Source organism: Hippoglossus stenolepis, chromosome 18 (assembly GCF_022539355.2).
Source record: "Hippoglossus stenolepis isolate QCI-W04-F060 chromosome 18, HSTE1.2, whole genome shotgun sequence".
NCBI classification, from domain to species: domain Eukaryota; kingdom Metazoa; phylum Chordata; class Actinopteri; order Pleuronectiformes; family Pleuronectidae; genus Hippoglossus; species Hippoglossus stenolepis.
Window position 1 is genome coordinate 10,520,019 of NC_061500.1, and position 27,510 is coordinate 10,547,528.

At 40.1% G+C, this 27,510-nt stretch overlaps 1 protein-coding gene across 2 annotated transcripts in view; it reads left to right on the forward strand.

Annotated features, from left to right (window-relative positions):
* The window catches only part of rgs3a (regulator of G protein signaling 3a), a 145,384-nt gene that overhangs the window by 8,163 nt on the left and 109,711 nt on the right, over nucleotides 1-27,510 (forward strand). The window contains exons 3-8 of one of the 2 annotated variants that reach the window (XM_035141577.2): nucleotides 7,728-7,778; nucleotides 9,888-9,946; nucleotides 10,031-10,125; nucleotides 10,981-11,049; nucleotides 14,013-14,073; nucleotides 18,323-18,413. In XM_035141577.2, coding sequence (XP_034997468.1) covers nucleotides 7,728-7,778; nucleotides 9,888-9,946; nucleotides 10,031-10,125; nucleotides 10,981-11,049; nucleotides 14,013-14,073; nucleotides 18,323-18,413 — 426 coding nt within the window. Of the gene's footprint in view, nucleotides 1-7,727; nucleotides 7,779-9,887; nucleotides 9,947-10,030; nucleotides 10,126-10,980; nucleotides 11,050-14,012; nucleotides 14,074-18,322; nucleotides 18,414-19,082; nucleotides 19,368-27,510 lie in introns of those variants that run through there. The other variant, XM_035141580.2, reaches the window with a different exon arrangement.

The following is a 27,510-nucleotide window of genomic DNA, read 5'->3' on the forward strand; positions in this document are numbered from 1 at the left end:
CCCATTCATCTTTTTAGATTGTTTAAGAGAATTAATTCAAACAAAACTAAAGACTTTTAATCAACATATTAGCTTGGACTGATAGAATAGGAACGAGGGAATTGACAATATTGAAAGAATAAAGACAATTGTACTTTTAATTGATATGAATTAGAGATAAACCTTATCCCATAAATTACTTTGCTTCTTGACTAATGTTGTATTTATGAGGAAAAACAATGTTTTCCTGAACAAAACTAGGTCTTAATGAATTGATTTACATTAGTTTGACTGATATGGTAAAATTTCTGTTATGATAAATATACGTTTAAAAAAAAAGCAATTATTCTGTAGATTTCATGATCAAACCCTCATGACAATGAAATGTAATTTGAGTCTACAGTTTAACCATAAACCTTATTTTAAATAAAAGTAAATCAAAAGTAAGTCAGCTCATATCAGTCCAGCTCTAATTTGCAGTGAGGAACAGAGATGCTCTGTGGATCAATAGCTCCAGACTTAACATCTTAAGAGGCAGAATGTGTTTCAGGATTTGATGTTATTCCAATTTAATGGGGAAAACTGAAAAACCTAAATGACAGGTTGGCAGTTCTAGTTCTTGAGTAACGCCAAAAAAACAAATGGCGAGTGCGGTTTTTCCAATTAAGGGTTTGTGAGATGGAAGTTTGTGCTTTTTTATTTCCACAGAGTTTTTCAGAGAGGGATTGTGCTTTAAACAGTCACAAGAAAACAGATTTTGAAGGCTGATTTTTCTTTACCCGCACCTCTCTGACAAAAATAATGTGTCTTGCCAATTTATTTTTCGACATTGTCGTATTTACAAACTCCCAAATTATTCTGCTTGTTGACTTAGCCATACATAAACATCACTGCTTCAAGTACTGCATGTATAAGCATATTCTTTGGAAAATACACAGACACACGTATATGTGCGTTTAGTATTATTTGTATTTTCGTTCATTTCCCCCCCCCCATGCATTGAAGATTTATCTTTTCCCCTTCCTGAGAATGTGTAAGTCTGCCAATGATTGTGTGTAATTAAAAGTTTCATGTCATCATTGAGGCTTTTTTGAAATATACATACTGAATTCCCTCAGACTTGTCTCTGAAGCCATCAAATAACACTCTACTGTCCTTTCTGTCAAGGGGTATTGGTATCTGACACAGAAGTGTCTCCCCCTGTGGATTTAATGTACACAATAAATTTGATCTGTACTCCCCTGATCCGATAATACAGCAAGAGCTCCATCCCACTGGTTTTGGCAGCCAACACAGAAGAAGATGTGGTTTGGCAAGTTGTATAACAAGCCTGTTAAAAGAAATTGAGCGAGGAATCGAGAGGACACCTCGTGTGTCTCTCATCAAGTCTGCTCTTTGTTCTCTCCGTTTGGATCAAATGGGATGAACTGGTGCCCGCCCCAGATGAAAACTTTAAATCCGTCACACAGCAGTTTCCCAACTTCCTCAAGATGGCTCCCGTTCTTTCATTAAATGTTACAGACCACAGAATAACACAGGTTTCTTTGCTTGCTCCTTTTCTTGCCAGTAATGGCTTATTTCAGGCGTTGCATAAAGACCAACAATGTACCCCGGCCTGGCCTTATTGGATGCTGGGGGGGCACAAGCTTTCAAATGTAAATGTGACAAATAAGCAGCAAAAGCCTGTTAAAGCAGAGAGTGGGAGTTGGGAGGGTAATGAGGAAACGCACACAAAAACATATCCCTCAGCCTTAGGCTACATCCATACACCACGTTTTCATTTGAAAATGGCGTTTTTCAAACTAAAACGATGTGTGTCCAGATGAACGTTTTGGCTCGGTGAACGCATGCAACATTTAACTGGTGTTACATTAATTCAGACTATTCATTCCATCTCTGAACAGATTGTCATTGTTATCACCCTGTGTTGTCATCAGCTTTGAATCAGGAGTAAAACCTCCGAGGTACAAGGCAGCATTGTGCACGACGTCTTGAGTGACAGTGACAGGGCCGCTGTGGCAATGACAAAGTAGGGCAACATTTCAAAAGCTTCCTTGTTTCACAGAACAAAAATAATTTCATTTTCTTATGTCTTAATGTGGACAACAGATATTCAAGTTTGTCCTTGATATATCAACGGTCCTGGATGTACAATATCTGCTGTGTGTTGTTTTTGCTTGTGCTGGTTTGTTTCCCCTCACATTATTCGCTACCTTGGTCACAGGATGTCAAATGAAACTATACAAAATCCGTGATAGATTAGTCCTGACTTGGCTGTACTCGTGCCCTGTTACTGGACAGGCAACAGCACTTTGTGGCCTAATTGAACTGGCACATGAACGAGGACAGGCTCAGCAGGGGCGAGGTCAGATAAAGAGTAAACTCCCTGTCAGTATCAGTGTTAGTCTCTCACATCTTTTTTTAATTGTGTGTGACGCCGAGCTTTTTATCTGCCTCTTTCTCTAAATCCCCTTTTTCCATATTCTAATAAAACATTACTTACTGTATCCTGCCAGCCTTGTATAACATCTGTCTTTTTTTAAATGCGCAATTTCATTACACAAATGCCTCACAGTTTATCAGGTGGAGGTGGAGATATGTTCAGCGAAACGGGGTTTAATGGCAGTTGAAGTCAGTGTCAATGAAATTAAGTCTGAAGTACACAGAGAGAGAGAGCGCTGCTGGGGGCAACACGATCAAAGACTAAATAGAGTAGAAAAATAGGTCTTGCATACAAAGAAGGGATGAAACAAAAAGATGACTCACCTGTTCAACAGAGATAACCCCGGGAAATGGCTGAATAGAAGCAACAATGAGGATATGCAAGCAGTTACCTGAGGTGAAAGTCTTTGGCCAGTAACATGTCAGGGCATTGGAATGCATTCAATCAGGATGTTTTATGTTTTGTGCCATCCTGTCTGTTATTGGGATAAGATTGAACCTTGAGACATTCTCCATTCTTAAGAAGATAATAACAAATAATGGCATAACTTTAAGAGGCACAAATAGTGACGGCATTTACCGGTGTCTTAGGATACCGGGGTAAATTTCCCCTGTGTTGGTTCTATCATTTCTGTCTCTATTTTCCATAATTACCTTGGTGATTTGGTGTCCAGCATCATCCAAAGTCTCCGAGACGAAGTTCATATATCGTTGAACTTAAGTCTTGTGCCAGTTCGTCTACTTTGCCGTCAGGGGCAACTGAATATTGGACTATTTATTAGCTGCCATTATTTTACTATCTTAAGTATTATCATGATATTTTGAAATGAATTATTGAGCAAGTTAATGCTAATGTCAATGTTGCACCCATTTGATATGGTCTTATATTCTTCTACACAAGCATAACTGTAATAAGTTTGGTCACTTTAATTATGATACAATGTTTTTATCTCTAAACCCAGACTTGTTATCAGCTCCTTCCCATTTGGTTTAATGCTGAGATGTTCCTATTTTACTTTTTTCCCCTTCGTTTTTTGGTTTGACTGTTCACCTGCACGTTGGACCAAGAATCTTCTTCGACATATCTGTGTTGCATTTAACTCGTCAGAAATTCAGCCATCTTTCATCAAACATCAATGTTCGATCAAGTTTTTTGCCTCAGCAAAGCATGAGACGTCATTGTTGTTCTAAGGAATTAACATTTTGTGACAAGTGCAAATCTGCCAATTAAAAAAAGAAAGTATTCACAGTATTGACCCACAGTGGAGACCAGTTATAACTGTAAATTGATAGCTGGGGTCACTGACTGTGCTTTTATATAATAAGTTAGATACACAAGCACTCAATGAAAGATTTAGTTTTTAATTCCCATGTAGCAAACGAAAGGTGTTAACTCTCTTTACAGCTTTGAGTATGTTAAACTCAAACACTAGTAAATTGAGTCTCTTTGTTCTTTGTCGTCAGAGCAATAAATATTTTCTTTAGCACTAAAGTCGAGTTCAGCCTTTTTATTCTTTCCTGTCTAGTTTTCTGTCATTCGGTGCAACCTGTGCCGCCTCTCCAAAGTGCTGAATACTTTTATTGTTGCGGGGACTCATTATTTTTTACTGCAGCTATAAAAAATCTCATTCTAGACCTTTTTATTATTCTACATTATTTTAATTATAGGTTCGCTCTCTCACTCTCCTTCTCTCCGTAAAGGTTGAAAGGTTGGCATCTCCCCAACACTGAGGGCTTGTTCCTTCACCTGGACAATTGTGGCATTTTCAAGTGTCTCCTGTTCGATTCACGTCATGCACACCAGCTCCAGGGCATCGCTGCTGCCCCTGGGTGCATCCAGTGCATTTTTTAAAACAGAGGATTAAGGGTGTTGCAGCGAGAGGGAAGTGCCCATTTACTTAAGGTCTTCAAGTAGCAGCTGAAAATCTTAAGTCAAGTCAATTATATTCACAGAATATACATTTGCCTGCGAAATGAGGATTTGTTGAACTGCAGGAACATTTGACAGTGTTTTGAAGTTCCCGTGACAGTTTAAATCTAATACTTGATGGAGATGTCTCTGATTCGAGTAGATCTGGTAGTGGCACATAAGTCCTAGTAATTTATTTAGAAGTAGAGCTCTTCAGAGTAAGAGTTTCTGGAACTTCAGCATCAGGAAACTGTCTCTTGAGGTATTTCTTTAGAGTCGGGCAGACATTGTCTGGATTAAGCCAGATTTTCTCCCTGAATGGAAGGAGTTGCCCCTGACTAGTTTTAGAATTGGGTGGAATTTTTGCCAGATTATGCACACTACTATATTGTATGCATGGTCCAAGTAATGCTGCCTGACATCTTGTTTCCATGCACATGTTCAGTGTGAGCGCCATGTTGTAGCCGCCTATTTGATCCATACAGCGTGAGCATAAAAGTTTGAGGTTCTTAACCTGCACATAGCCTGATTGAATTCACTTTAATTGTAAATGTCACATCTCTATATTCCATATCATCCACACAGAGCTTGATTTGATGTTAACTTTTATTTTCCTTTGTTATAGACAATGCATTTACATCTAGAAATACATTTCACCCTTACATTGGCCTTCAATGTCCAGAGGATCACACTGAACCTCTTCGTGATCCTCTGACTTTTCCTGCAGCGTCACCTTGAATTTGACACTTTGTCTGAAAGTTGTCAAACACCTCACTGAAAAAAATGATTTTCATGACACTTGATGTTAATCTTACCTGGAGGATGGAGCCTTGAGACGTCGGTGATCCCTTGACTTTTCCTCCAGTGCCACTCAAAAACATTGGATGAATTTGTCACGTTATTTAGTACAGACATTACTATCTCCCTCAGGATAAATTGTAATAAATGTACCATAACTTATTCTCTTTTCTCCAATCATCCGTTCATAATTTCAATTTGTTCAATACTTTGGTTTTATGATCAAATACCACCACCAAGCTGTCAGCCTCAGCTCCACTGTGGGTTTAGTAGGAGCACGCTATATATAGATATGAGATAAACCCAGCAAACATTATAGATGCTATAATTCTACAGCATGTTAGTGTTATTGTGAGAATGTTAGAATGTTGAGATTAGCATTTAGCCCATAGCGCTGCTGTGCCAAGTATAGTCTCATAGAGCTGCTAGCATAGCAATTAAGCAGAAGAACATCTGTTCCCAGCCGTTAACCGTGCATGAGGTAGTGTGAGGTAGTGCATTAGTGTTTTCATCTGTGGATGCTCTGACCCACAGTGCTGTCTCGTCTGCCAGGCCCTATTAGTCCACTTCCACTCACAGTCTAACCTCAGCATCCAAAATGTCCAGTCCATTTAATTCTATGTTCATTAACTGATGACATAAATCACAAGAGAAATTCAGTTAAAAAGTCGTTACCTACCTCTGAGCTGTTATTCCCTAATCAGTTGTGAGTGACAGAACGCCTGGGTCCTGCATACACACACGCAACGTATTTGTAGTGTTTACTCCTCCCTGGATGGGTGGGGAGGGGGGGTTGGTCAAACGGCTGTGACTGGCTGCGTGGCTATTCAATCAATCAAACTTGATCAATGGTTTGTCATGTATGGGCGACTCTGTTTTTATTCATCAATGACCTTGTCGTTAAAAAGCGAAGAGGGGGGTGAAGTCATGTTTCAGCAATGGCTCGGGGAGTCACAACATCCATAACCCCCATGGGATGCCCTTGCAAACATGAACACATTTTATCCATTTTAACAACGTAAGGTGGGAAAGAGTGTCACTCAGACTTTACACGAAGGGAATATAATTTTTATATTACATAGATATCATTTTTATACCTGTCTATATATTTATATTAGTCTCTCTCTCGAAATCTGTACACTTATTATTATACCCTGCAATATAATGCTTACTGTGCAGTCATCCTGTGCCACTGCACTTTGTCCGACTATTTTCTCTACCCATAATATTCTGTCTGTAGTGAAAAAATGTATATTATGTAAATTATTTATATTTATGTACTCACTTTCTATATTTCATTTTATTGTCCTATAGTGAATTCCCCCAGCATCAATAATGTTTATCTTATTTTATCATTCAGTACTTTACTGCCTCATTATTCTGGAGCAGAGTAACTTTGTAAAAATTAATAGCTATCTCCAAAATTCTAAACTTAAAAAAGTAACACTTACCTTCATGACACTTTCTCAGTCTCCCACCACGAGGAGTGTAATTTACATGGATTATAAATAATGTCTGTTTTTACCGATCTCTCTCCTGCACAAAAATGTAATAAAAAGCACAGTGTGTTAGATCTTTGTTTTCCAGCAGCCTTTGACTGTATGTAGTCAATGTTTACTTGTGTAAATGTCCACTTTATACTGCAGCTTTCCTGAAACTCTTTTGTCCATCTGTGTTTACCATTTTCCTTTGGGTTTTGCTTATACTTGCCGTGTGATATAAATTGATTCTGGTACTCGTGAGACTGCTTTAGAACCACCTTTGTGTCAGGCAGGTTCAGACGCACCAGGAAGATATTTCAAACAGTGTTTTCACTTTGTTCTTCGACCTCAGCCAGCAGCACAAAAACCATGCCAAGTTCACTGTGGGAACGACAAACATCCCTTTTACCCAAGCTCTGAAGTGCCAGCAGTGTTATCACACAACGAGGCTCCCACATTTTAGCTGTAGACGGTGCTCTTATGAGCAGGATTAATTAAAAATTGCACAAAGCCAATGTTAACAGTGGCCATGTCAACACGGCTAACAAGTCTCCTAGAGCTGTGAGGAGACTTACAGGAAAGAGGGAGAGAAGGAAAAAGTGACAGATGATAGACTGTGGAAACACACACACACACACACACACACACACACACACACACACACACACACACACACACACACACACACACACACACACACACACACGCATTAACTCAATAACAAGAAAAGTAAGTAAACTAAAAACTAAAAAAAAAACACATTTTCAAACTTGTCTTGACTGACTTTTTGAGAGATAACACAATGTGACAGTGAAACAGATCTTTGCAGGCACAACATGCTGCACACACAAATGCAAGTGGCCCCTGAGGGCCTGCCAGTTCAAATTCTGAGGGTTCCAGGGAACAAGAACAAGAGTCCAGCAAGTCAATGTGACCAAGAAATTGAGGAACTAAACCAAGCAAAGCATCTCCTGGCTGTAGCTTCACCAATAGTTATGGTCTTTGCAAGAAAGAAAACAAGTGTGTTTCCCGAAATATCCAACCTCCATTAGGGTTAGATTTTGTAGCACACCTGTGATAACCTGGTGGTAACCTTCCTTTTCTCTTGTTTTGAACAGGTCAGCTGAAGCTGTCAATCGTCCAGGAGCAGGAAGTCCTTGTTGTTAGTGGTGAGTCACGCTAAGGGCTGTTTGTACAGAGACACAATACAATGTTTATTATTATTTCTTTCTTTATATTTTTGGGGTATTTTTCTTTATTGACTGGACAACTTGCGTGTGGAAGGGAAAAGGAGAGGCTAAGACACAGTGGGTGTCTTCTTGGGGCTGGTAACATATTATAAATAAAAATAATATCAAACAATTTATGTCAAACCATGGCGATCATAGATGAGAAAATACATAGTATAGAAGGGAGCTGGGTACATTAATCCAACAGTGGATGTTTCTGTCATTTCTGTGTTAATGGCTATTTACTCATCAGATGAGCTTCTTAGTATTTCCCCTCTTCCACTCTTTTCTATTTCATTACACAATTATGTAATGAAATGTCCAATTATTCCCCTTCAGTTAAATGCAGCGCTGGGGAATTGCACATTAAACCTTGCTCTTAAGATAATGCAACTCAGTATAACACCACCACTAAATACTTTTATGACTACGAGTTTGATCAACCCATCTATAAACACAAGCCTGAGGTAAATACATGTGTAAACAGTGTCTTGCTGGGACTGCGGCTGCTGTCCGCTCGGATACAAATCAGCATAGAAAAACCACCAACCAATGTATTATTTATGCTTCAGCTATGTTTTATTTGTCCATAGAAAATAATGCTTCTCTTTCATACCCTTTGAGATGCTCTGGTTGTGTATTGTGTGTAGTTGTGTTTTGCATTTGTCATCAAGTGTAAACTTCTGAGTTGAGCAGAGATGGAAGGAAGCTACGGTCAAACACAGTCACACAGGTTTGCAACCTCAAAACCTCAGTGTGTAGATGGGCGGATCTTAAGTTAACATTTATGTTGATAGATTTGCATAGTATGTGTACTCTGTATGTATTTATGTGAACAAGCGCACACCAAGCGTGAAAGTGTATTGTTCTGGTTTTCAAAATAATGTGGAAACGGAATGGTCACTACTAAGATGCAATGTCTTACTTAGGGCTAGGCAATAAAACAATATCAATAATTATCGCAATAGAATTTTCATCAATAGTAATTAAACACAGTTTTAAGACCTATTTCGTTATAATGCTTATGCACAGAGAGGAAGTATAACACATAAATGATCTGCATCAGATTTGTATAATGTTTTGCTGTTGATCAAGTATGAGCAGTCATTCTCTGCTCATGAAGAAGAGTTTAAATCCACAGTGTTCACTCAGGAGGAAAAATCTGTCTTTAAACATAATAATGTGATAATGCCCAAATTCCCCACAGAATCAGATTATTATTATAGAGTCCAGTTTGGAAGTCTGTTTTTTTTAGTTTCTAATTAAGCGACTTAAGCTTTGAAATGATAGTGTGTTATACACGTGACAGCTACAGATGGCATTTGAGTTTACACAAAAAAACTGATATTGTATTAATTGCATCTTGTATTATTGACAGGTTAGATTTCATGTAGATTATATTATATGTCTTTAAGAGGTTTATCAAGCTCTGCAGGCAGATAGCTGCTGAAGACCTGTCACATATTCTTATTATCCCCAAGCTAACGGCAGTAGGACGGAACCTCATTCAACGCTGTGCTGTGGTACAGGATAAAAAAACACACAATAAAATGACTGCTGACAGTGATGAAGGCAGAAAAAATTAAACCCAACTTGAGCAGGTGTTCCTGTCGAGCTTGCAGATTTCCCTTCAGAGTTCACAGCCAATGGAATAAATTTAAAATGGTTTTCACAGCTTGTTATTTCAGCAAACAAAACAAAATATGGCCAAGTTAATAGGGGTCAAGTAAGCCATATTAAACATGGCAGCCACTCTTTCCCCCAATCAGATCAGCTTGCTCACTGCATACGGCAAAAAGTGCACATGCACACATGCACTACACACGTAAACCTGATCATGTTTTTTTTTTGCTGCAGACAAATATTCTACATCTTAATCTTAGTGGGTTCAATGTTGGTTCTCTATTTTGACCTTTTGACCCAGAATCTTAAAATTTGATGTGCATATCGTATAAAATTAATGAGACTAAAAAGTCAACAGTCCATAATATGATCTCATGGAATGAGCCGTTTCATAATTTATCCAGTTCTATTTTTATGTGTCCACAGTTCTGGAGGCGAGGGGCATGCTGGAAGAGTGCCAGGGGGCATGTGACTCTTATGTTAAGGTATGTGCAGAGAGAAAAAGCTCATGTGGGCAACGCTGGAAACTGGATTTCCTGTAAATTTGTCTTTTTCTCTGTGTTCTCCAGGTTGGCATGTCCCCAGACAGTGATCCTACAGACAGACAGAAGACTCAGATGGTTCCTCACTGTAGAAACCCCATCTTCTTACAAACCTTTTACTTGTGAGGATTCAGACATGTATTCTATAGTCATTGTCACAGTTTCTATAGCCATTAATCATAGCTAAACATTTTTATCTGCATGCCACCAGGTAAATAAAACCATGCTCCTCTTTGCTTTAGATATACAGAGCTTCTGACTCGTAAGCTTTTATTCAGGAACGCAGCAGGAGATTGTCTGGGTCGGACACGTTCACATCAACAGGAACATTTCTGTAACAGTCCACGTCCGTGCCAGGGTTGGCACCTGGGTAGAGCATGCAGGAGGCAGAATCTAACATGCTGCGGAGAGCAAAGTGTTTTTGTTTTCAGCACATCGACACTGGCATCAAACCTTATCAACAAAAGTTCTCAAATATCATCTTTCCAAATTGACATCTTCGTCTGCCTCCTCTAACTGCATTGTGTTCTTCCAGTTTGCGCCCGTTGTGTGTTGGAAACATCATCAACACGCCCACTCGCCTGCTGGGAATGTACCCACTCGCTTGCTAGTAGGAGATGTTATGGACATTTGCTTTCTCACATGGGGAAAATATGCGAACACTTGCATGTCTGAAAGCAGTTGAAGTTGTAGGTAAATGTTTATGTAACATTTCAGTCTGAGCAGATCATATAGTGAACTAAGGAGTTACAAATACTCTTTAAAGGTTTTTCCAGACTGAAAGAATTGTGTGTCGAGCTATACCACCAGGACGTCCTCTCCTCTGTGTACAGTCGATTTTAAAGAGATTCATAAAGTGTTTGAGTGGCGCAAACGAAAGCAGACACGTCGGCACTGCGAGTGAAAATATGCCTTGTATTTGGCCTAAAGACAAAGTTAAAGAGGAGCTGACTTCTTCTCTTCCCTTTTGTTTACAGTGTTGTCAGTGAGACGGACCTTCATAAGAGACTGCTCTTCACAATGTGGAACTCTGACTCCACAACAAGGTACCTGCTGGTGATCGTGTGACTCGTGATAGTATTGAAGGAATGTGTTTTTGGGGGGTTTTGATTTTCATTCAAACTCACATTTAAATTGTTTATTTCCATGAAGCTGCGACACATCAGCGAGCGTAGTCACGAAGCTTCACTACTAGGTCAACAAAATTCCATTTTATAATTGATGTTCCTGCATATTGCTGTGTCTCGCTTGTCTCTGTGTATGTGTGTTTCTTTTCTATGCCTCTTTCTGAATCTGGCAGAGCGAATGTGTTACTCTCGCCTCTCTGCCTCATCAGACTTGTGCTGAAACAGGGTCATTGCTGGGGATCGAGGACATATGGTCGAATGAGTCACAAATTTTGTGTGCAATGTTACGTTGAGGGGACAGAAGAAAAGTATCACTATGTGCCGCAAATACTAAATAACATGACTTATATATTTAACAGCTCTTTTCCATGAATGGAGAAGAATCTCTTTGAGCCCATTGACGTTCTTCAAAGTTTTTCTGCTGTTTTGAGTTGAGTAAAAACAAATACTACATACAAGGATGTATGCATCTGCACTGTATAGAGTGAAATGCTTGGTTCAGCTTAGATCATAGAATGATTATAAAGATAAAGACCTTTTTGGGACAGTTCCTGGGACACAGATTAAGAGCGATTTGCTCATCTTTGGTGCGCAATTAAGCCTCATTCACACCAAATGGTTGCTGCTGATAATTGGGATAAGCAAGGAGCGAAAAGTGGGTAATAATAAAGCCATCATTTACTATGTTTGTCAGATACAGAATTTGCTTTTTTTTCTTTAATCTGTTATAGATTTAAATTAACTCCAAGACACCAGGGTGGAGACTCAGAATCTAGGTTATGGTACACGCTAATGTATTTAACAGACATGCATGTGCTCCAAATCCACACAAGGACCCTGTGTTGAATTGAAAATTATATATATCCTCATCGCACTTGTAAACTCTGAAACTCTTATACCTCTGTGAGCAAAGGGAGTGTCGGGGAAAGGAAAGCAGGAATTTCTTATGTGATGAACGCAATTATAAGCTCAGAGGCCCCGAACGTCAGCGTTCAGGCAGGTCTGTTGCAAGAGCTAATTTAATGGTTTGGTGGAGACACAGGTACTGCAAGGATTTTTGCTCTGTGAACAACCTTTGTTTAATGTTAATGGGCTGTGCGTCGTGGCCCACGTAGTACAAGATGTTAAGATGTACAAGATGTCTTATCAGCATGAAACATTCCAGTGCAGAAACGGCTCATGTAGCACAAGTAAAAAATAAAGGACCATGTGGAGGATTCATTGTGCAGCAACTCGTACAAGACTATTTGTGTTTCTCACCTGCAAACATGGTCAAATGCGGTAAGTGGGAAGCACAATCAACCAGTGGCCTCTGCAGGAGTACACTTAATATTTGTATACATAAAGCGAAAGCCTGAAATGTCATTAAAAGGTGATTATTCGACTGGACGAGTGCTGTGGGGAAGTTGTGGAAAGCAAATCCTCTTTAAGCACCACAGAACAAGCCAAAGTGCCGCTGTAGCCAAACCCAGCTGATCCTTGCATGAATGTGAGCGCTCCTGTAATGTATGGACACAATGACACAACGTGCTGCAAAGAAAAGATCTACACTCTAGTGTTCACAAATCAAATCAGGGTGTCCCCTTTATTATTTCTCCACACCCAAAAACTATAGCTCGTGTAAATTCACATTGGTGAAATGAAAAGACGGATCATAGGAGCAGCGTTAAATCACACTGCTGTATTGTTCATATTGCATATGTGCACGTCGATGCTATATTTCCGCTTCCACATGGCATAACTGTTTATGTTGCAGCTGCTGCCCACTCGAGGCATCACAGAGCTCGATCAGTGTTTCACCGTGTTACTTTGAGGATGAAACAAAAGAGATGTTCACTATCATATGTAACAGAAACCTTTGGATTTTATTATCTATATCCTCCCTCTGTGTTTGTTTGTTAGTTTGTTTGATTTTGGTGCAGACCCAAATTAAAATCCAGATCTAGCAGATTTAAATGTGTTTGGCCTTGGCTATTTTAGTTTTCTTATTTCATTCATTAATTTTGCACCGATAGTTTCACTATTTGTTCTTGGGTGTAGTGGAGTGCAGCACTGTAGTATGTTTAGACAAAAAAAGGAAAAGTTCTCTATATTAGGATTGGGGTGTAGAGTTACTATTTCTCGACAGGATCTTGGTATTTTAATGGAATATGCCTTATTGCCACAATATTCTTAAATTGAAGCACTTTTCCCCCCTAGTAATGCATGGATGAAAAATACATGATTTATGATGTGCATAAAATGTAGGCTGCCTCTTCTGGTGAAAAAGTTTGGAAGGGCTGAATCTGGATTCTCAGGGAGTTGTGTTAGAATAGGCGAGTATGATATCAGCAGGGTCTCCTCGACGTTCTGTAAATGCAGCAGAGCTTTTTCGGTCACTGGCTCATCCGACCGAGGGGATGGCAAGAAACATTTCAGGTGCTCATTCGCGCTGGGGGCCAGTTTGCCCTCAGCGCAGCATCTGCAGCTGCATTAGTCCAGCACAGCTGGGAGGATGTCGAGAGCTGTTTTTCTCATGTACGCGTAACTTAACATATCCCAACTCACTCCTCCACCACATACATGCCCATAAAGCTGATAATTAATTAGATCACTGTCACTTTTGTTGTGTTATTCATGACAAATGTTCCCCAAGTAGAGCGTATTTTGTTCGTTTTGTCCTTTGTTATGGATTATTTTGCTTCTAACAGCACCCATATTTTTTACACAGCATCCCATTGATTAGTTTAACTTTGCTCTTAGGTCTATTTGAGTAAATTAATTTGGGTCATAGGAGACATTTCAAATGTCAGAACTGAATTAGATGACACATCAGCTTTATTCAGGGATATTCATCTATTTTTACTCTCTGTCTGTCTGTCTGTCTCTCTGTGTATCGAAAGGATGAGTGCACTGCTGGGCTGCCTGAGCTTCGGTGTCCGCTCCCTCATGGACAGAGACGAGGTGAGTTTGAACACGGATATAACAGATATGAGGATGATCGGCGAACCGTGTCCTCAGCGCCGTCTTTCTAACGTTACCTCTTCTCCTGCGTGTGTCCGTCCGTTAGACCGTGACTCTGACAGTTTACTTCAGTGTGAATGAATTCCAGTGACCTCAATAGCTGAGAAGAAACACTTTAGGGTTACCAGTGTTACCGCACAGGAACACTGCCGCCAGATACTGGAGCGAAACACACTTTGAGTCATTCTCTCCTCTGAAATGTCATGGGTCACACACATGAACAACACGACTTTTATGATTTAAGTCTCAGAGTGTCATGTCTTTCATTTATTAAAATAAAATGACACTCGGTAGCATTAAACGTTCCCCCGAAATTGTATCGAGCTGCACCAAAATGACTCCAAGACATCAGTCCTCTTAATATGTCAGATTTTCTTTTTCATCAAGATTCATCAATTATTCCCCGGGAAATCTGTGACAATCTTAAAGTGATTAAAAAAATAATTCCTGGATCTGCCCCTTTTGTACAGATCCGTGCCAAAATGTAATGGGTTCTTTCTTGGCCCATTTCCCATCTTTCCACCAAGTTTCCTGGAGAACTGCTCATTGGTTTTTGCACAATCCTGCTGACAAGCAAACAAACGAACAGACAGGCAGGGGTGAAAACATAACCTCCTTGGTGGAGGCAATAAAATAAAAGTTTGATTTGAAAATTACAGTGTTAGTGCAAAAATGCACTTTTACAGAACTTTGCGGTGTAATATTCCAATCAAATAAAATTGAGTATTTCCTTAGAGACAGTGTATTTCATGTCCTAAATCTGAACAAGCAGCGCATCATAAAAGCCCAAAGCTGATTCCTTTTGTCAGTCTCAGTTTGCTGTGTCCAAAAGTGTTCTCATCACACTTTGAGTGTAACTGCTGCTTTGGCCTTTGTGCTTACTGGCTGAACGCTGTCTAGTCTCACTGACACCGACACTAGAACTAGTTGAAAAGTGAGAGTAAACTCTTTGATATTCAGACTCTCTGTACCTACCAGGGGATGTGGAGAGGACAACTACTCACACACACACACACCGACAGACACACACAGGTTGACACCACTTCTTCCCACACACCTACATCATAATAAAGAAGAACACTTAGCTCTCAGTCGTTCTCCCCAAACTGTCCCAGGTGACGGCAGCTCGAGATGAGGAGCTCAGCGTTGTGCTGTGGCTCAGTTAGATGAAATAGGTTCTCTTCGGTTGTAAAGTAAATGCACACATCTGCTTTTCTTAGCTCTTTGTCTTCACTCTTTAATTATTGAACCTTAATTCATCCATTTCTATCTTTCCTTCCCTCTCCGTTTGCTTTGAGTATTTGTTTTCCCTGCACTGTGCCACATACTCTCATTTTAAAAATGAAGCACACATTTTCGTGCTTAGTGCAGTAACCACTGCAAATTGTGTTTAATGCTTCAGTACTTCTGTTCTTTTGAGACAAAGTAAATGTATAGTATGCAGTATGTACAGTATGAGGACGCTATTGTTTATTGGCAAATATACCTGATTCTGCTTTATATTAAAGTTAGGATTGTTTTGTAAGTTGATTCTGAAACACTTTTTTATTTATTTTTTTTTTTTTATCAAATTAATTGACATCCTCTTCATGTCCTGATAGCCATCAATAAAGTTGTCGAGAAAAAGAGAAGCCTGTGTCTGTGGCCCTTGCAGGACTGTAATAAAAACACTATCCGTCTGTCGCTGACCGACTTGTGCGCACCATGCCCGTGCCCCCACCGCATGAGTGGAGATGCACACTGCTGAAGACGATAGCCAGTAGTTAGCGAGCAAGTCACAGCGGTGCACGTTCTCTCTCTCTCTTCTCTCTCGTTTTGCGGGTGTAGCTGACGGGAGGGGATTGCATGTATCGGTTGCAGATTTTTTTGTGTAGTGTAGCCTGATATTGCTTGTTTTCCAAGGTCAGCAACCCTGGATTTAAGCAGAGAACCCATGTGATGTGGTTAAGGCACTAATATGAAAGCCTCAGAGAAAATGAAGCAGCAGCTTTTACCCTTTATTTGTGGGCCTCGTCAGTTTGTGTACTTCCAGGATCAGTTGTTGCACTTTGCTGCCCTTCACCAGTCCAGAACTCTGCAGTCCGCCCTAATGAACCATTCAAATCTGAACGCTTTGTGAAGTAGATAATAGAAGTTCAGTAAAATCTTCAGTAAAAAGTTTTTCTTTCACATATGAAGGATGCAGCAGGAGATTGTCTGGGTCAGATGCGTTCACAACAACAGGAACATTAATGGAACCTTCATGCGAGGGGTGGAGCCTGCAGGAGGAAGGACATGACCGATATATTGCACTGCTGAAATCACAGTATTTTTGTGAACAGCACATAGACACTGCCGTCAATGTCACCAAAAGCTTTTGAAACTTGTCTTTCAAAGTTGACATCTTCGTCTGCGTCCTCTACATTTCTTTTTTTCATCCGGAGATATTTGTATTCTTCGTAACACCAAATACACCCCCGCTCGCTGTCATTGTTTTGCTGTTTTCTCACTTTATAGAACTCATTTAGACATTTTCCGGACATTTTCCTTTACTTTAGGGGGCTGGCAGGAAAAGTCGGTTAAATGTCTGGAGCAACTGACTCGGACATTTGCATTCTCACATGGAAACCCCTCTGGTAAAGTGTCTGGAATAGGTCCCGACTTCAGTGCATGTCTGAAAGCAGCTTTTTTTATGTATATTTCTTTTGTCTCCGGCTTCAAAGGAAGCTCAGAGGCACATTTCATTTCAGTTTGAGTGACACAGAAAATGGTGTCTGCTTTCCGTTAATGATTGTGGTTGTTTTGTTTCTCAGACTGAGAAGTCAAAATAAAACTTAATTTGCTGTCGAGAAAGTAAAGCTGGAAAAACATGAAGCCAGCTGCAGATTTATAAAACCCCTTGTTTTCTCTTCAACTCTCTCCACTGAGTTTTTTTTTTTAACGTCCACATCAAGCGAGGCAAACAAACAAGGGAATTAAATGATATTTTAGTCAGGCTTATTGCTTCCTTCGTCTAACATTTATACCAATTAATATTTAATTAACTTGATACGCTAATGAGGGAGATTTAGCTTTGAATCACAGGGAGTTACGTCTCTACATCCATTCTTCTCCTCTGTTGGTCGTTTTCATTCATCCCTTACAAACCCATACATTCCTGGCTCTTGATCTTCTGGGGAGCTTTAGGAGACTCAACTTTTTTTTCTATCTCTCTCGCTCGCTCGTCTGTCACATCTTGTTGTTTGTTTGCACCCGTGTGTCACTTTGCGATTTTTACCTCTTCCTCATCCCCTGCTCTCTCCCTTCTCTCGTCTGTCTCCTGCCCGACTAACAGCTCTGTTGGCCCCATTCTTTCCCCCCTTTGTCACATGTGCAGGGTAATATTGAACGATGGCGTAAATCCCTCCCTGACTTTCAGGACATATGCCCTCCCCTCCCCTCCCCTCCCCTTCCCTTCCCTTCCCCCTTCTTCTATACAAGTCCCCTGCCCGTCCTCCCCCCTTGTCCCACTGCCTGCAGTTATCTGTCCACTCAGATAAGATGCTTTTAAAATGGAGATTATTGTTACTGTCCATGGCATCACGGTATTCAGTGTAAAAGAGGAGACTGGCTGTGTGTGTGTGCATGCATGTGTGCATGTGTGTGCTGTGGTGAATGTGTAGCACAGGGTAAAATGATGGCAGAGCTTATGATGGTGTTTTCATGTTCTTGTTTGCAAGACTGTGTCCACATCATCAGGATTACACATCAGACTCCCTCTGTCACGGCTTTATGTAACACACGTACTGTAGTCTGACACACACACACACACACACACACACACACACACACACACACACACACACACACACACACACACACACACACACATGCACGCACACACATGCGCAGAGACACACACCATCTGGCCCACAAGGCAGAAGTGCAGAAGCGGGGGCATCAGCTGCTGGAATAAGCCAAAGCATTGTATGTGGTGTGTGTGTGTCTGTGTTCAGTGCTCACAGCCCTGGAGGAGCAAGCATGTGTGTGTCTGTACATGTTTATGCACTCACATAGAAGATTCATTTTAAATGAAGCACTCATTAGGTTGAATCCCCAAGCTTCAACTCAGCACTCGTGAATAGTCACACACACATGCACACACACTCACACTTGCATATACATATATAGACAGTCTTTGTTTGTGTGTGTGTGTGTGTGTGTGCTGTAGGAAGTTCAAGGATGGTACTACCTACTGGGGGAAGAGCTGGGGAGGAAGAAGCATCTTAAAGTGGCCACACAACACAACTGCCACACCACCGGTAAGTTAACTTGATAATTATTCATTATTCCGTCAATAAGGCCGGAACACTGATGTTTAGGACTGAGCATCAAACATTGGTACTTTTGATGAACTCACTGAAAAGTGTTTAACTAGCATCAGATTGTGTGAAGCACTGAAAGTTGGCATTTTATTTATATTATCCATATTTTATTAAATTTTTGGGGGCATTGCAAAGGGTGTTTAACGAAGGTATAGAAAAATATACTCTTTAGGCATTCTGGCATCATTTGATATTGATTCCAAAAACTTTTCAAATTGTACAAAGCTCTGTTGGAGTTCTGGAAAACAGGATGACGATAAAAGCTAGTGTAGAAAAAGATGTCATAAAATAAAGATAAAAGCTATAACAACAGTGTTAAAGGGGCGAATGAAGCTTGAATATAATGGCGACACAACTTGGGTACTGTTACTACAAGCTGTATACATTTTCTCACATGTCTGTGTGCGCCCGGGGTGTCAGGCTCTCTGCTCTTAAGTCTTTATCAGCCTTTGGGTCGGGAGGTGGGGGTGACCGGGGAAGTGAGGGATTAAGAGAGGGAAAGAAAGAAGGATTGGGAGAGCGAATGAGGGAAAGACGGCGTGAGTAGGAGGGAGGGAGGAGTCTGGATGAAAGTGAAGCGTCACAGTTGCCAGAGAGAGAGAGAGAGAGAGAGTCGGAGCTCTCCTATACCGTTCGCTGCTAGACAAACGGTATCACACACCCACCCATCTCACACACACACACCCACACACACACCCATACTCTCATTCAGACACATTTGTTTGGAAATCTATTTTTCTGCTCTCCGCACCCGGAGTGCTCATTCTCCTTCTACTTATGTTTGCACTCACTCGTAGTTTCACATTGGGGGTGGTGTGTGCGTGTGTGGTTGTGTGTGTGTGTGTTGGAGTTATGCTACTCAGTGCCAGCATTAAGGGCAGCCTAGACTAGGTGAGTACTATGTTTGTGTTATTATTCTTGACTGTATCAAATGCACTCATGGATATTTTGGAAGTTGCACATTGCATCGCAAAGCAGCAAATTAGCAGCATGGACCATTTTTTATTTTTATTTTTGGTGTGCTTTAGCTCTTTTATTTTATGAATTTTTTGTCTGATGTACTCTCTCCCTCCACTTCTTTTTCTTAACTCCTCTCATTGCTTGTTTCCCCCATCCGTGCATTTCTCTTTTGTGTGTTTATATTGTTGCTGACATTACTTTCAAACAGCCCTTTGTTACTCTCTGCATGCGCCGCTAATCTGTCAATTCTCATCTAATTTTCTCTCGCTGAGCTAAATTGGTCACAATTGCTTTCTATGGAAGACCACTTTAAGGAGCTTGGCTTACCCACTCGGTGGATTACTTACAGTATGACCCCACCTTTTGTGCATGGGACACAAACGTTGCACATCAGCACATACACATATATTCCCACATGCACCTTTTCACGCTTAGTACCGTTGACTTTCCTATTGCTTATAGCGTTTATCATAAGACACTACGTTACCCATCCCAATTTACACTGAACTAGGCTAATCTACCTCATGCAACTTTAAAATTAGTTTTATGCATCTGTGGATGGAACTGGGACAAGGGTATCAGATTGAGCAAGACTCAGCCAGCAGGAAACCATTACAAGGCTTGCATGAGGGCATCCTTATACTCAAGGGTAACACAGGCAAATTATTCTTTTAGCTTGTGGGATGAGAAGCTGCAGGGTGTTTTAACTATAATATTAGTAATGATATTCAGAAGGTGTGGGAAAGCAACTTTTTAAGTAAATTTCAGAGGATGTAAAGAGGATAAAAGAATGAAACCCTGCGTGCTTAGCAGTATTAGATGGATGCAGAATATTTTAATCTTACCGCGTGGCAATACTGCCCCACTACTGTCTCCTCTGATCCTTGTGTGTGGGTTTGTCTGTGTGTGAGAGGGGGGTGCATGCACTTGCGTGTAGCCAGCTGGCAGAATGTAGGCCAGGGACCGCTGCACCATGACAGGCGCTAACACGGAAATTAACAAAATCTCATTCATTAGAGTATCACTGTGTGTGTCCATCCCCTCTTTATCTCTCTCACTTTCTTTGATAGTCAATTTTATTTATGTTTCTCTCTTTGCCTCCGATTCTGAATATCCTTGAGCTTTTTCTCTGTCTCTTCCATTTCATGCCCCTCCCCTCCCTTACCTGTAGTTTTATTCATGTTCCACTTTGGGTTTGCTCAGACATCAAAGTTTATTAATCACTCTGACATCTCTCTCACTTGTCTGTTTGTCCTCAGTCCAACTATTATGTACCCAGGTATTGTGGCAGGATGCAAAAACCCATTTGCTAAACAAACAGTTCAATCTAACATTAACTTCCACCCAAGACCATGATTAGAGTTTATATTAAGAAACGGAGGTAGTAGGGTTGTACTGGGAGCTTGGCAGGCTCATCAGGTTCTTGTAATGCTTTGGTTTCAAGGCCAATTTCAAAGTTTTTCCTCTCGTCATCGCACCTCTGTTCCAAGCCACAGCAGCAATCTTTAACATCCTTCAGTTTTTCCTGTAATTTGAATGTAATGAAGCTGAGACACATAAATCTCTTTATGAATATGTTTACCATGTGTTTTGGTTTCTCCATAAATGAGTAAACATCTCTATAGTGATTTTCTAAAAATATTCGTACCGAAAAGAAAATAATGCTTTTTTTCATCCCTCAATAAGAAACGGGGAGAAATGGATAAAGTGTCTGTCCATACGTCCATCCATCTGTCATCACTTTGCTTCTGCAGCAGAGCTGGAAAACCAGTTGGAATGTTTTCATTAAACTTCACAGTTTACAGGTTGTAAAGTCGTGGCCTTTTGCCATTTTGGGTTGTGACCTCAGGTAACTGTAAACGCATCAACTTATCTGCTCTTTCATGCATATGTTATCTCCTGATGACTCTTGTTTGAGTAAGTTGAACATAGAGTTTTATAAATAGTACCATAATTTATCTAACCTTTGAGCTGCCAGTGAGCAGTATTTGTTATATTTGTGGTCATGCTCAGGGGGAGCTGTGGTTGGATGTGTGCATTTTGTAATTCTGTTGGTTTATTTGTTTGTTCCTTTCTGTGCAGCACCCTGGGGAATTATGGTATGCACTGTTTGGGCTGGCAATATTTTGTGTAGCAATATTTTTGGTACTCTGTAGACTTTCCCTGAAGTCACATACGGGTTAGATAGATGCATGTACTGAAATTAACCCCAAAATAGAAACCAGTAATATTTTGTAGATGCAAATTATTTAAAGATTTAATTTGCTCCAAATATTCACAAGATGCTACCATAATTTTAGGCACAAAAACAGTGAGGAATATGGTTGGGTTTAGTGTTAGGTTTGTAAATGAATACTTAATACTAAATAATAATAATAAAAAAATTATAAATACTGTTGGAGTGACATGAATCCATTTTGGGTTTGGTTGGCCTCAGATTTGTTAATGATTAAAATGAAATGAACTTCAGCTACAACTTCTAGCATCACTCAGAGTCATCATCTCATTAATGAATTAAGTCCAACTTAAGTCAGAGTTAAAAATAAACTACTCCATGTTTAATTTCCATTTTCTGTTTAAGCATTGCATTATCAAACTGCTACAGTTCCTACCCAGAGTTTATATAATTATTTTGCAGTGGGGAGATAAATACAAAGCATGTGCTCTGCCTGTGTAGTTGCATTTGAGAGAGGATTTACATTTAATACAGTTCTGAGTAACAGCTGTTTGGACATGGCAGCTGCACTGTCACAATCCTACAATCAATATCCTATTTGAAAGAAAGTCTAACTTTGTATGCAAATATCATCCGATGGAAAATATAAAAGGCTTGATCGTGAATGGATCCATGTTGATGTGCACAGACTCTGACCAGAGGTGCACCATTTGTATCAGTGTGTCTCACTAATCCCTCAGTCAGAGAGCTGTGCCAGTTCAAAGTCAGGGCAGTGCCAAGCCAAAATCCCTGGAGGCAGAATTATGTTGGACGAGGAAGTCGGCGGCACATCTACACATGATGCAGCATCGTCCTGACCTACCGGAAGGGAAGGAAACATAGTTGTCTTGGGGCATTCATTATGCAGAAATCTCTTCTGCTCAACTAACAAGTTTTACTTGTGTTGTCAAGTCTGATACAGCTCATTCCTCTATTGTTAAAAAACATTGACTGTATAAGAAATTGGATGCAGACTTTGGGTCTGTGGAAAGGACTAACCTGTATTCTCTCGAATGACCAGCAGAGGCAGATTCCACAGGAAGTCATCTAATTTTTTTTTTAGTCTTCAATACAGCATGATATTAATTTTGTAAATAATGGTCCCAATTAAAGTAAAATGGATGATAAAGAACGGTTGCCTATACATTGAAGCGTAGACACCATGTGATTGGCCGTACCTCAAGCTCAGTCAGACTCCCCTGCTTCTTCAAATATGGTTTCTTCTGGTTTCAAACATGGTGCTGGCCAAATCCTCGAGGCTTCAAAGCGGCAGCTCCCAAACCAAAGCGAGACGTCACAGTGCGTCGTCATGTTGCTTCTTTATGATGAACAGGAGTGTTTTGATCTAATCCCACATAGACCTTGCTGCCGTAAATTTACTAGAACGTCAAATGAATCACTAAACAAATACAGTACGTACTCCTGTTGAAGTTACATTTTATAAAAACTGCAGTTCTTGGCTGTTTTTGTGTATTTTTTTCATTACTAAAAAACAAGCTTTTTGCGCTAGTGGAGGAATAAGGGGTTTAGGGCTATGAGCTACTGAGAAGCTTCGGAAGTAAAAATGTACTGATAGATGGAGTAATGCAATTATTCTATTTTCGACTTTGACAAAGCGACATTTTAAAGAGATATACTTTTTCTACAGATTGCTGGAAGTCATTCTTCTTTTTACTCTCTAGTGCCATTGTGACTCAGACCGACTGACTTTCCTACCGCCTCTACAACAAAAATCTGCGGAGCGCTGACAGCTAATTACACTGTAAGGCAATAAAAAGGCTGCCGTCTTAACTTTGCTAAACATGCGTTGAAAGGCAGGAACAGAAAGACGGTGCATGAGTGGCAGCCAAACAACATTTCTGTTAAAAGGAGTGACAAGAAAATTTGTGCAGATTTGCAGGACACAATTTTGCCTGATGCGGTGATGAAGACCTAATACTGTAGAAATACAGCTCTGTATTGGCTCTGACTACATTCAAAGGTGGTGCACACGTGTCGATTGTTAAATTTGGAGAGAGAGGAAAATAATAATACACAATTACTTTCTGTGGCTGTGTAGTGTTTTTTTTGTTTTTCAATTTCGTCAAATGCTTAAAGTAATAGAAAATATCTGCTCGGATAAACTGTGCATGGTAGTAAATTAAGTACAGAACAATGGAGAGAACAAAAGCGCTCGCTGCACAAAAACAGAAAAATGAATTTCCCTTCATTAGTCTCGATGGTCATTAGGATGGCGCGGTACTTTTCGGAGAGATTAAGTTTGTCCACCCATCTGTGCGTATTTGTTCACAGGCATATGTAGATTTGTTTCTGTCATTTTATTACTAATGAAAGAAAAATACAGAGCATTTGAGAAACTCTCCTCGCTCTACCTTTTTTTTATGGTTTGCATATGAAGACAACTGACCCACGGTGACATGTACGTGTGTGTGTTTTTAACCATGTTCTAATACATTTCCCTCCAACAAGCTTCCAATGTGGGTCAGGTGCTCTCCATATGCGTGAAAGCGAAAACTAGCTGAACAGCCAATGGGCTCGTGCTTAAAAAGTATGTCATCTGCTTCATACACACACTTGTTTCACTATTCATAATGGATGAATGGGGAGCCAGACACTGTACACACACACACACACACACACACACACAAATAAACACTGTCAGGCCTTTCCAGATGGCAAGCTGTGCCTTTAAATCAGCAGATTAAATTTTACGCAATGCCATCAACTTTGTGTGTGTGTGTGCGTGAGGCTCGGCCGTTGACACGGAGGAGGGGGTGTTTTCTATATTGTCAAGTTGTTCTGGTAAACACTGGTTGTGTGTGATTATGGGAGACAATGTGTTGATGAGCGTACCGTATCTCTGACATGACATACATCTGATGCTTTCTCTGAGGGGCTATTATTGACCCTGGTGTCATGTCCACTTGATCTGAAGTGAAGCATTTGACCCAGTAGTTCATACTCCGCTGCTCTGTTGCATTTTCTGCTCCTCTGACATTATCAGCTATTATTCTATAATATAAACAAAGTAAATCTTGGTTTTGTGAACAACTGGAATTGCTAGTCTAGAAAAAAAGAAAGGAAAAACACATTTGCTGTCCAAATGAAACTTGTCTGTATCTCTTGCTAGAACGATATACTCCACTTGAACAAGCTTATTTAAAATATATTTCAAAATAAAGTTCCCTCACATTATGGAATTCACTCTCCATTGAACTTAGACAGACCGATTCTGTCCCTGACACGGTGTGATGTCTCTCAACCTAACAGGTGCCACAAAACTAATAGGATGGTCAGAGACTTGTCAGTCAAGCACACTCACGCCCACACGGTCCTCAGAGGACGTCCATTCAGGAAAGATAAGTGGCACCAATGTTTGTCGACCATTGGCGTCATAAGACATTTGAATGAGTATTTAAGTCGATTTCATCCTCTGCACAAGATGTCTCTAAATTAAGAATTAAACCAGATGAGCGACAGCAGAGCTAACACAAGGAGCTTTGCCTGTGAAATTAAAAACTTAAAACTTGAGGTGAGTCTGACATTTTTCTAACAGATCCTTTTGTAATGAAATATAATGTAAATATAACGTGAGCTGCACAGAAAATTTGAAGTTCGCATTCAATTTCATCTTAGCAGAGACGAGACAGGAAACAGTAAATAAAAAGTGTGAGGATTGACTGCAGGAACACTTTGTCCTCTGGAAAGTTTGAGGTTGATGGGGGGGGGCACATGCACTAGTCCATCTCAGACAACCACAGATGATGTTGGCACCTCTACTCTTCAACCTCTGCACCTCCTTAAGTATGAATCTCTCCAGACTGCAAACTTTCAAATAGCACAATGTTCAGTGGGCGGACACTTCCATGTGTTAGGGTCACAGCCAATGAACCTCGACATGTTGCGCCTGCAGAAAGTGGGCGTAAGTAAGTGGGCAGGACTGGTCGGAGTGTGAGTGCCAATATGGGGTGCACTCATGTTGATAACAAGCATATTCCCATCCTGCTCTGCAGATATTTATAGCACGTGTCGCAGTACATACTGACAGTTCTGTGTGAATGACACATAATTCTCACAGAGAGAGCGTGCATGAAGGAATATAATAAAAATGTATTTTTTTTCATATTTCTTATCTTGATGGCTCTTTTGCATAGTTAAGTTGTCAGTATTCTTAAAAAATAATTTCAGGTTTTGCTTTTGCAACGATGATACAACAGGAGCTTTTTTCATGCTCTTAATTGTCAGTGTCACTATAAACCTGCTGTGTTTACTTAAGACAAGGGAAGGGACTCAGTGGAATGCATGTGCAGGAATATTTATGATCTTGTTGGTGATTCCCTGCTCTCTTAGTTTAGAGTAACTGCGTGAGAAATACTGTGTTGTGAGACAAATTAAACTTTATTCCGCTTGCTACTTTCCAATGCCAAGCCTCTACTCATCAGTTAGCTCGCTTATGTTCTGTTATTATTGTGAGCAACTATTTCTGCTGTTGTGACCAAACCTGGTGAACTGGTAGAAGTTGGTGATTTTGGCGTAACCAATTCAGCCTGTAATCTGAAATCCCATCCCAGTCTCTGAATGTTTTGTTCACCTCAAATCCTTTGAACAAAATCCCCATCAGGGACAATCTACCACACATTGACACGGCAGACATAATCCAATCTGGCTATTTGCTTTAGACAGAAACAGGAACTGAAATGCGTCAGTCACTAAACAGTATTTAACATTTATCTGCCCGTTACTTAACAGTAATTGTCTTGTTCTATGTGTTATCAGGCTGTAAATGACTCAGTTGTTTAATGGCTGCACAGGTCAGGCACAAATATCTCTCATGCTCAATATTATACTATTGTGTCATGTTTGAAATGCACTCCGCTTTAGGTGCAGAGAACTCAAGCATCTGAAAATGCAATCCTCTCAGGGATCAAACTGCGTGTGGTGAAGATGTATTGTAAATTATCTGTGCATCCATTTTGAAGTTTGATGTTTGTATTACAATATGCATGTATGTTCTACTTTTGCTATCTTCTTTTCATGACATTAAAGGGGTGGAAAAAAATACATATAGGAACCCCCTATAATATATAAGATTACTGTAGAAACATCTAAACGCTGCTTTTTCATTATTTATTGATAATGTCCGAGCACTAAGTCATCTAATATATGTGTTGTTGTTGTACATAGCATGTTCCTGTTATTTTTTCCACCTCCTGCAAACCTCTCTGTAATAACTGTAGCCTTTTAGAACAGTGTTTCTTCCTCTTAAACAGAAGCAGAATACTTATCAGATCTTGACCTATATAAAATGGAATGACAGGGTGGATCATGAAGGGCATCTACACATCTGCCAGTTTACAGTGGAACCAATGTGCTTCCATGGGATCAGAAACAATCCAGCGTAGTTGGTTTCATAGAATCCAATAATTTTTCCTCCACTGTCCAATGAAAACCATCTGTTAGTTACCACCTCCAGGGTAGTTTTGTTTTCCTCTGCTTTAGTTTTTCTATTTGTTATCTAACTAACTGATTTACATGAAATTATTTTGGAGTGGTGGGGCATGACCCAAAGAAAAACCCATTGAATTTTCGTGCAGATCTGAATCTACAGTTTTCATCTGCTTTTGTTTGTCTGTTTGTTTGTTAATTAGCATGATTACACAAAAACTGCTCGACTGATTTCCATAAAAGTTTGAGGAGGAGTGCGGCATGTCCCAGGGAAAAGCCCGTTAAATTATGTAGCAGATCCTGTGAATTTTCTTTGACATGGCGAGATAGAGCATTAGCCTTGGAGGTAAACGCCTGTATGCATGTGACCCTTCAGTCAGTGGGTGACACTCTTGCTAGTTGCGCAGTAATCAT